Source organism: Sebastes umbrosus, chromosome 21, assembly GCF_015220745.1.
Source record: "Sebastes umbrosus isolate fSebUmb1 chromosome 21, fSebUmb1.pri, whole genome shotgun sequence".
NCBI classification, from domain to species: domain Eukaryota; kingdom Metazoa; phylum Chordata; class Actinopteri; order Perciformes; family Sebastidae; genus Sebastes; species Sebastes umbrosus.
In genome coordinates, this window is record NC_051289.1 from 8,351,167 (window position 1) to 8,362,205 (window position 11,039).

An 11,039-nucleotide genomic window follows, 5' to 3' on the forward strand; every position below is an offset into this window, starting at 1 on the left:
CACAAAACTCTCCACTTTATTGTAGAATTTAGTTTATTGATTTTGCACAAAAAGGTATTTTCACATTTCTATTGTTTTGCTCTTGAAAAATAACTTTTTCCAGTGAATTTTGTGACTTTTATTGTTTCTCTCCTCTCTAACCCAGATTATAATCAACAAAAATGTTGATTTTCTTCTATGCAACATTTCCTCTCAATCATTTCACATCCTGTTTTCCTACTTCAGGTCAACTCCAGACACAGTCACTCCTTCAGCTGCACAGAAGATTGAAATGATCTTACAATAGCACCTTTTAGTAGGAGGGAATACAACTACCTTTCTATCAACACGGGATTCTTTATGTTATAAAACACAACAGCGACTGAAGACTGCGAGTGCTCACAAATAATCTGAATTGTAGTCTCACCTACGGCGGCCTGTAGAAAAAGCTGCTACTCTTTGAAGACTCAAATTTTTAAGATGCACTCTTGTAAATTAATTTGACAAAGTAAACATCAAAGCAACGTAGAAGAATGCAGGAGCCAAGCGGACAAAATGTTAAGTTTGAGCTGTGCTTGCTCTAAGTGATAACAGTATGTGAATACATTATCTTTAAGAAATATGCTTACTATCAACCGCTCATTTCACATTGCATCATTTACAAACGTACACAAAAGAAGCAGCATATTGTCTAAATGTGGATTTATTGTTGAGGTATGATAGAGCTATGAATATTTTCTCTTTTAGTTTGTACAGCCACGCTACTTCTGTATAAAATCACTGGTGGAATACACTTAAAAAATCTGCCAATTTGGGTCGCTTTGGGGATGAACTCAGGAGACGCTACTTACAATCTTCCTCCCATGTTTCATTTCACATTTCCCTGGAAGCCTCTCATTTACCTTTTTCTCCTTCAGACAGGTGTTGTGGCTGCTGTGGCTCATGTGCAACAAGGTGCAGTAAGGCGAATAAAGGATGCTGAGACACAACGTCAGGCTTCTGTCTCGAGCTCCAGCAACACTGGGATTGTAAACATGTTTCCAATATTACCATTCAGATAGGAATTAATCCTGTGAAGACTTAGGATCAGTTATTATTGCTCAGTACTGGTGAACTCCTTTCTTCCTGTTATCGCTCTCGTCAGACAGGTTGTCTCTTCCGGTCCCGTGCGATGAAGAATGTAACGGTCGATGGTGCTAAAGATGAGGTGGCGATGAAGAGGGGGAGGTGAGGGTGAGGGTGATGGTGGAAGCGGGCTGGCTCAAACGAAGGCATGAGGTGGTGGCTCGTCTAGTCGTCCTTCTCCACTATGACCTCCCCGTGAAGCACCCTTCTCCTCTGCCGCAGCATGTGGAAGTAGAGCTGAGGAAACACTGCGGGGATATAAACAGGATAAATCAATACTTCTCTAATTACTGTTGTTACAGGCAGGAACAGTCAACAATCTCCAATTAGTGCCTATTATCATCATGACAATCTCAAACAGGGTATGTTAATGATTCATCCTGTTAAGATGTTTAAGGGCTCAGTCAGACTAAATTATCAACTTCACATTTTGAAGTTAACTAACAAACAATTTTTTGAAAATAATCACCCTGCCTCAATGAAAAGCAGGACACCAAGAAGCATTTTTAAAACATGTAAAACTGAATATTATGTTACATATGTGCAATTCAGTACAACATCTCAAACTATAGCAACAACGTGTTCGTTATCAACTTTTTAAAAGGAACAGTGTGCAATATTCTGTGGGATCTATTAGCAAAAATGGAATATAATATTCATAACTATGTTTTCATTAGTGTATAATCACCTGAAACTAAGAATTATTGTGTTTTCATTAGCTTAGAATGAGCCCTTCATATCTACATAGGGAGCGGGTCCTCTTCACTGAGTCCGCCATGTAGCTCCGCCATGTTTCTACGGTAGCCCAGAACAGGTAAACGTGATAACGTGAGCCGCAGAGTCTAAAACCGTGGTACTGCCAGCCGCCGTCTGACTTCTGTTGCTCTTAAAGTAGTGTTATTATGGTATGGCGTTACCACGGTTTTGCACTCGGCGGCTCACGTTACCGCAGTCTTGGAAAGGGAGGAGTGAGCAGAGGGGTGCTCAATTGGTTGCAATCTGCAACCACTCCACTAGATGGCTCCAAATCCTACACACTGTACCTTTTTAAAGTAGTATTCTCTGCATTCATGTTGTGCTGTATAGGATTATACAGTTATGTTATGCTATATGTAGCATTTTAAACATAATTTATTTAATACCAATTACATTTTCAGAAGTGGAATTTTGTTTCTGCCACTTTATGGCATGAAAAAAAAAATATATGGCTGCAGGTCTCCAACATAGTTTGACATATTTGGGAAATACGTTTATTCATTTTCTTGCCAGGAGTTGATTGAGAGGATCAATACCACTCTCATGTCTGTAGGCTGAATGTAAAGCTAGAGCTTCCTGGAGTCTTGTCGCCACCAAATGAGACTCCAGGAAGTCACTGTACAGATTAAACAAACAAGATATAGCGTGTTAATTAAGGAGCTTTAGAGGTGCTGGTAGGTGGATTTTGTTACCTGTGGACAGAGCCAGGCTAGCTGTTTCCCTGTCTTTACGCTAAGCTAAACTAACCCTCATCTATCTGGGGTCATCCTCCTCTACATGTTCTATCATAACGTGCAGTGTGAGAGTAGAAAATGCTCCTTACGTGGGATGTAGGACAACATGAAGATGATGAGGCAGTAGTAGTAGTCGAACGACACGTTATACTTGTTGGGGAGCCTCATTGAGTACATTCCAGATCTGCGTACGAATGGCAGACCGGCGTAAATGGTCAGCAGTTCTCCGAAAACTCCCAGGGGGTACAAGACGATGAAGAGGTTGTATCTGAGGAGGAAACGATGTACACGGTCACACACCTGCAACAAAACACTCCCGCAGTTAAAGTTTGCGGATGTTAAAACACTCACATGCTTAGATTTCGACACGCACACACTCAAACAATCAATGCATGCTCCCTAAAATCTTCTTTTAAAGAGGACCTATTATGTGTTACTTGGTGACATCACCACGTTACAGAAGAAAAGGCGGGACTTCAATCAAGGTGTTTCAGGCAGTTCAGGAGCAGTGTTTCTGTTGGGGAGAGTAACTCCCTTTGGTGTGGACTTTGGGCTTTGTAACATTGCAAACCTTTTACATGCACAAAAAACTATAACACACTAAAGGAAAGGGAAAAGGCATAATAGGTCCTCTTTAATGTAACCTAATGGAGCAAACCAGATGGTCAAGAAGGATCTCCAGCACTGACGATGGTCAAGCTGGGTATCCCCGGTGAAAAAGGATTTGATTAGTGACAGTTATGTTTTTGATTACTAGGCATACAGATAGGATGATTTGATGAAAACCAGTGTTTGATGCTTACAAACATCAATAGTAGTAATAAAGTATCGATCTTTTACTATATAAACTATTAACCTCTTAACAATCCGACGCTCGGCGGTCGCTAGTCTGTCTTTCAGAGGTTGTAGCAGCCTTAAAGCTAGAGCGAAGATATCACATGAAACTAGAAAACCTAAGGAATCGATTAGTACCAACCATGTATTGTTAGCCGGTCGGGAAGAACGCTAAATAACGCTCCAAAGTTACGCCAAATTTTGGCGAGGAAAAACTGGCTTGGCCATTTTCAAAGGGGTCCCTTGACCTCTGACCTCAAGCTATGTGACGGAAAACTCTGAGATGAACAGAGTGAAAACTGTATCTTATTAGATCAATTAAATGTTGACAAACTTCATAATTTGCAGTTGCAAAAAGGTAATAAATCGCAATATATCTTATCGCAATACTCAGCATATCGTAATAAGATTGTATCGTGACTCAAGTATTGTGATAATATCGTATACTAATAACTTTGTAAACAAATCTGTGAATCAAGACATGGTCCCATATTTGTCATGAAATCATCTAATTCAGAATAGAGCTGCTCTTTATAAAATCATTCATGATTATCATGGCTTTCTGCTACATCACTTAACATAATTGTGACGTAGCCTGCCTCCCTCTGTAGTACGACATACACGCCATGACTCAGTGCTACAGAGGTCCTGTATTTAGTCGGGACCACAGCAAAGGCTCGGGGAAGTGTCTCGGCGGATGTGAGCGAAATGTTGGGCGAGCATTCCATGACCAAAACAGATGGTCTTAAAAACATGAGCAGCTGAACATGAGCCCCTCTCCTCTCGGGGGCCTGGCGTCTCCTCCGTGCTTAAAGAAAGCCGTAAAGGGTGGGGGGCAGGGCAGAGTCAAGACCCAAAACAAAAGAGTAGCTGGCACAAAACTGACGGGAATATGACACCGAAGTAGCAGAAAAAAATATTCTGTTGAACCTGCGGAGACGGAGCAATGTCTCACCTCGTACTGATGTGATAAACGTCACTACTCTGAGATGAGATAGCCTCTCTCGCTCTCTCTCTCTCTTGGCTGTAAGATGCCAAGCCTGTGTGTTGGACAGCTATCAATGTGTACAGCTGACGTTCCTCCCAGCGACTCCGATTTCAGCTCAGCTACTGTAGCAGAGAGACTGCCACGTCACACAAGTGCTCTTCATACAGTAGTAGGCCGGCATTATGTCACCCTAGAGCCGAGAAATGTGTTGATCGTCATCACATTTCACTGATGGTCAGAACAGTTTCATGTTTTCTGTGCTCATAATTGAGGCCTCGGATTTAAAACAACACTTTTTAGATTGCTAATATTGACAAAAACAATTGTTTTCTTTTTTTACTGTAGGTAAACCATAAATTAACAGAAATTTTAATGTTTTTTTAATTACAGGACAAAGTCCGGGTAATGAGCTGCCAGTATATTTTATTTTATTTTACGTATTTATTTAACATTTGCAGTTTTTATACTGTAGGTATACTATTAAATAACAGAAAGTGTATTTTCACTATACAGTAGATACACCATTAAATAATATAAAGTGTCTTGTTTTTTACTAAAGGTACACCATGAAATAAAAAAATATTTTGTTTAGTTTTTTTATGATAGATACACAATTAAATAATATAAATGTATTTTTTTTTACTATAGATAGACCATTAAATAATATAAAATGTTCTGTTTTTTTTACTATGGATACACCACTAAATAACAAAAAATGTTCTGTTTGTTTTACTATAGATACACCATTAAATATTAGAAAATATATATATATATTTATTTTTTTTACGATAAATACACAATTAAATAATATAAAATGTTCTGTTTTTTTTAATATAAATTAGATACACAAATAAATAATAGAAAATGTTCATTTTTTTACTATAGATACAACATTTAATAATAGAAAATGTTCTGTTTTTTCATGATAGATACATACTAGATATATACTGTGGGCACAGTGTTAATTAATACAAAATGTCTGTTTTTTAATTATGGTACAAAGTCCGGGTAATGAGCTGCCAGTACTTTTTCTGTTATTTTACGGCTTTTTTGCTTAAAGTGATCCTTATCAGAAATTATGCTTTTTTTGTTTATTTGTTAGAGCAAATTACAGAATACATTTATACTTAAATCTATTTTTTTAATAATTGATAAAACATCTAAATAAGCCCTAAAATGATTAAATGTCTTCTGTAACTTCTGCATCATTAGCAGTTAGTTCAGCCACTATTGACGAGAGAATGGCAAATGAGGTGCTAATCAATAAACACACACATGCTTCTCCTCTGTGTGTGAGCCAGGCGATACTTAAGACACACACAAGGCTGCACTACTTCCTGATGTAAAGCCCGTCTAGGCCCGGCGGGGAAGGGAAGCATGCCAAGGTGAAATCGCCAGATCAGACATGCTTAGACAACAATGTCCGACACAGTAAATGACAGTTCAATGACAGGGCCACGAGGGGTTAACGGCGACTCCACCTGGCCCATTTGATGAAGTACGGCAGGTGGTGGAGCAGGTTGAATGTGTAGTAGGAATATCTGGTAATCTCTGTCATCGTCCACACGACCAGGAATAGGATTACGCTTTCTTCATTCTGGATCTTCATTTAAAAATCAGAGCAAAATATATGCAGGCAGATATACAAAGGAAAGAGAAAACAAAATGTATACATTTTTCCTCAATGTGGCCCTAACACTCCGTCGTAGTATTGTTTTTTCTCACAGTAAAGAAAATAAGTAAACATGCAATATGTAATTTCTACAACTAGGCGGCTCTCAATCAAAGGAGTAGTTTGATGACGTCGTGAAGTAGCGTGGGATCATGGGAGTTGGCGTCTTCACCATCGCCAATGTTCACGGACGAGGTAATGTATAAAAGTTTTATTCAGGTTATGTAATTTCGTTCTAATGAAATAATCGCAAGTAACGTAACGCTAACTCGCTAACTTACCATTAGATGAGTCGACTGCCCAGACAGCTAATGTTACTGTAATGTTAAACAATCATACTAAAAATTACTTTATGAGTGCGTTGAACGTTGTTGTAACGTTGTAACGTTACCGTAAACATTAGCTTGGTTCTTATTTATTTTTATTTTTTTTAATTTAATTTAATTTAATTGTATTGTATTTAATTTTATTTAATTTTATCTTATTTATTTATTTATGTATTTATGTATTATTAATAATAACAATAATATAATTATAAATAATAATTATTTATTATTTTATTATTAAGAATTATGCTACTCTTCATTGGTTTGTACAACTAAATAAAAGCCCACAGTAGCAGCAGCAGAGTCTGTGATAGTTACCTGTCTGATGCTGTTGGTGATGAACCAAACTATGAAAATCCGTGAAGACACTTGCACCCCGGTTACAATCACAGAAGTCCTCACAATCCCTGCAGCAGAACATGAAGAAAGAGAAAAAAAACAACAGTTTACAGCTGCAGAGATGTCGGCCGTTTACATTTTAACATAAATCATAATCCAAAATCGTCACATACCGATGGCACAATGTCCCACCTGTAAGACAAGGTACATAAAAATCAGTTCATTTCCTCTCATCTACCTATTTAAAGTCACTGTACAGACAGTATTTTATCAGGTCATGTTCTTACCTCAACTAATGCAAAGGTCTGGAAAAACTTGAGCGTCCTTGCTATACTTCTGTACAGACCCTTGCGTGTGCCTTTCTGGATGTAGAAGCGCATCATCGCCATCGCCAAAACCAGCCACCTGCAGAAACAATAACAACAAATATTACATAATGACACCACTGAGTGTGAGATGGATGGGGTAAGAACTTGCCCATAGTTTCCTAATCCCAGTATTGATAGAAGATAATCTGGAAAGTGTCTCTAATGATGAAAATCATGTTATTAAGCTCTGCATGTACTTGTGCTCTGTGTATTTATTGACACGGCAAACGCTCATTTATTTGAAACCCTAAACCTGCATCTTCTCCCAGCTCTGTTACATGCACTTTTCTACTGTATATAGCCTTTAGTCTTAGCCAAAACATCTAAATCATATTCCCACACATGCGTATATTATTTCTTCAGTTAGGAGACTAAAGAACAGCAGAAGAATAGATTGTTTTTCATTTAAATGTCTGGAAGAGCTCCGTAATAAATTGTCAAATCATATTTTAGTTGCTCTGTGTGAGTAGATATAAATGTAACTGATTGTATTAAATGTGCATATCGTCTCATATCGACCGCAGGCCCCTGAATTGAACTGAATTGAAATTGTATCTTGGCAGACTTTGTGATATCAGCAAATATCGTATCGTTGTCAAAAGAATCAATATAATATTGCATCAACACTACCTGAGGACATTTTTATCTGGCTGCTCCTGTGCTTCCTCATAGTGTAAATTGCAAAAGACGTAACGTTAGAGCGGCACCAAACTTGTGATTGTCCTTCAGTGACAGTAGAAGTTTGCTGGTGAGGGATTGACATGCTAATGAACAAGACGATTAGAGACTCAGACAGAATGTTTCAACTCTACTACTTTCGTTAAAAGAACGACATTTGAACAGACGTCATTACTCAGAAAATGTGCATCTACTACAGCAGGAACGTAACAAAGAGCACCAAAAGTTAAGTCTCCATTAGTTCTTTGCGATATGAATCTTATTGTCATGTCTGCTTCAAAATGATTCTTGCACAAATTGTATTTACATTTTCACAGTCCAATATTTACGGCTTCTGTAAAATATTAGCACATTAACACCTTCCCAAAAATGAGTCCTAAAATGCTCCTTTATGACAAACATGTCAACAGTAGCCAACTCTTCATATAAGACAATGCAAAAACTATATTCCTTTACTAAAATATCCTCGAAAAAACTAAACTGCTCTTCATCCTTTAAACAAATCATCACGTCGTCTCCCTTTCTGAACTCAGAAACATACAAACACAATCAAACTGAGGCTGAACAGGAGGAGGAGACTCCTTTATAATCGACTATAACCATGGAAAGTTTGTCTCAAAGAACTGTTATCAGGATCAACGGTATTAATAACTTAAAGGGTTAATATTAAGGCTTGATTGGATACAGGGCTGCAAGTCATTGATTCATCTGCTGATTATTTTCTCGATTAATCGTTTTTACCTTAAAATATTACAAAAAAGTTTAAATAAAATATGCTTATTATACTTTCTGAGAGCAACATCTTTAAGTTCCCTTTTTTAATCCGACCAATAGTCCAAAACCAAATGTAGAAAAGCAGAAAATTGTCACATTTGAGAAGCTGAAACTAGTGAAAATGCGTAATTTTTGCTTAAAACAACGATTAATCGACTAATCCTTTCAGCTCTCACTGGAAGCTTTAAATCTGGACTTCTCTGATACATATTGTATTGTATTCTGTATCATGTTTGTTTAAGTATGTGAAATGACAGTTCAGTGTGATCATTACATCATAGAGGATGACACAGTAATTTGAGGTCAAACTCAAAATGATATCTTACTGTAAGCTGGCATTTTTAAAATCATCGCTGCAGAAATCAGACACACGTTGCTTTTGCATGAATTCAGACAACAAAACTGTAGCTTGAATAACAATAATTTTAAAATGAAGCCCAAGATATGATGGATGATAAACAATAAATACTGCACATAGTAGTTAAAGCTGGAGTAGGCCAGATTGGACAGTGACAGTAGTACGTGAAACAGGTAACCTGAAAAAAATCATGTTCCTCTGTGTCATCCGGGGCTCCTAACGGCATCTACAACATTTCGCAGACCGGAGGAAAGCAAGCAGTAAGAGCTGATCTGAGGTCTTCTGTCCAGCTGCCGTCTATGAGAGCCCGCTGTCAATATTTTGTTACGTTAATGCCTATTTCTCTTCTCAAATGTTTTCAGAATCATCTTGTAGTGTACGGTTTAGCTGTAAAATGAGAACGTTTGTGACGCCGCCTCCATTGTAAAATCTGTTGAAGGAACGCCAAGTTCTGGTCACATGACCGGAGCACAGCCAATAGGACCACTCTCTCAATGAAATAACCTGTGATTGGTCAAAGTCTCCCGTAACGGGCTAGATTTTCTAAAGCCTGAAAATAGAGCAATGAGGAGGTGCAGAAGTCTAGTTTTCTCTCAGAACACTTGAATTACAATATACTGAAAGGTTATTCTGGGATTTTTGCCCAATGATGCCAAAAATATCCTGCCTACTGCCACTTTAATGATAGTATGTTTGTATGACTGGAAAAGTATTCATCCCCACATGTGTTGATGTACCTTACCAATTAGAGCTGCAACAATTAATCAATTAGTTGTCAACTATCAAATTAATCGGCAACTATTTTGTCATTTTTTAAGAAAAAAAGTCTGAATTCTTTCATTCTGACTTTACAAATTAAGATTTTTTTGCACACAAAACATACAAAAAGCCTTTAAAACATGATGTTTTGCTATAAATTGAACTACCCAACAGTTTACACAGCTGATAATGATAATGATCATAACAAATAATCCTTTACAAATGAGCTCCACCTCAACCAAATACAAGAGTAAAATCTAGTTTTTACATTAATGCATGAGTAATAATAATCTAATAATACTATATATAATAGAAGCTATAACAGTCACATGGCCATTGTTTCTGCATTGAGTACTTTAACTTTTAATACTTTACTATATGTTAGTACATTCCTGGTACTGTTACATAAATAGCATTTTGAATGCAGGACTTTTACTTGTAAACTGTAGGCATGTTATAGTCATTATTGATCCACTGGGTGCCACTGATCAGCTGTTTAATAGGCCTAATCATAACTGAAGTGACATGACAAGCACCTGTTTGTCCATCCAGTCTATAAACACCACACAAAACGCTCTGTTTGCAAAATCACAAATGTTATGTTGTTATTAAAAAATCTGCCTATTGAGCATTTGAGTGTCCCAGACAGACCCTGAGCTCCAGTGTCAGCTCTCTCCGGCTATACTTATCACTGTGTGACTGTTGGACTGACTGAGCTGTTGCAGGGCCTTGACTCTGACACCATGCAACTCAGCCCTATTTGGACACAACGCCAGCCTGTCACTTCAACCACCAAACACCATTCATTCATTTTCCTCACACTCACACAAATATCCTGGCCCCTTTTATATTTCTATTAAATATCAAAATGAATCACAAAAGTTTTCCCCCAAACTCTTGGTGAGCTGCTATATTGAGCAGGCACTTTGGCACAGAGACGCACACAGAACTATAAACAGCAACACAGGGGTTTTTAGGGAGCGGCTATAACTTATTAGAGGGGGTTTCTTATTATAGGGGCTTCGTTATTCTTATTATGACGCACGTACCCGGCGGTCATAGCGATGTTGTAGAAGGTGAGCCATGCGGTGGCGAGGGCGCTTTTGGTTCTTCTCTTGTTGTTGTTTTCCTTCTCCTCCACCGAGCCGTCCTCCTCGCTGGACGCCATGGTACCGGGGGCAGGCTGGGCAAGTCAGGAAGGAAGGGAGCTGACAGCTGGGTGAGGGGAGGAGGAGGAGGAGCAGAGGGGTCATCCATCACCTCTCTCTCTCTCTCTCTCTCTCTCTCTCTCTCTCTAGAGGGACTAGTGTGTGGCCTGCTGGTGGTTCCAGAGACTGTTATTATTATTA

At 38.2% G+C, this 11,039-nt stretch overlaps 1 protein-coding gene across 1 annotated transcript; it reads right to left on the reverse strand.

Moving 5' to 3' along the window:
• Positions 1–19: 19 nt before the first annotated feature.
• hacd1 (3-hydroxyacyl-CoA dehydratase 1) lies at positions 20–10,896 on the reverse strand. Its single transcript, XM_037757229.1, has 7 exons — positions 10,740–10,896; positions 7,041–7,158; positions 6,927–6,945; positions 6,733–6,821; positions 5,898–6,019; positions 2,684–2,862; positions 20–1,352 (listed from the first exon to the last, which is right to left on the reverse strand). Exons 1-7 carry the CDS (start codon positions 10,856–10,858, stop codon positions 1,270–1,272), a joined length of 729 nt encoding a protein of 242 aa, XP_037613157.1. The 5' UTR covers positions 10,859–10,896; the 3' UTR covers positions 20–1,269.
• Between the last annotated feature and the right edge of the window lie 143 nt (positions 10,897–11,039).

Coding starts and splice junctions, on each gene's coding strand:
- hacd1 (XM_037757229.1), bottom strand. CDS start 10,858: ATGGCGTCCAGCGAGGAGGACGGCTCGGTGGAGGAGAAGGAAAACAAC. Junction 6,020..6,732: donor TCACCAACAGCATCAGACAG/GTAACTATCACA, acceptor TTTTAAATGAAG/ATCCAGAATGAAGAAAGCGT. Junction 2,863..5,897: donor TACTTCATCAAATGGGCCAG/GTGGAGTCGCCG, acceptor TTTCCTCCTCAG/ATACAACCTCTTCATCGTCT.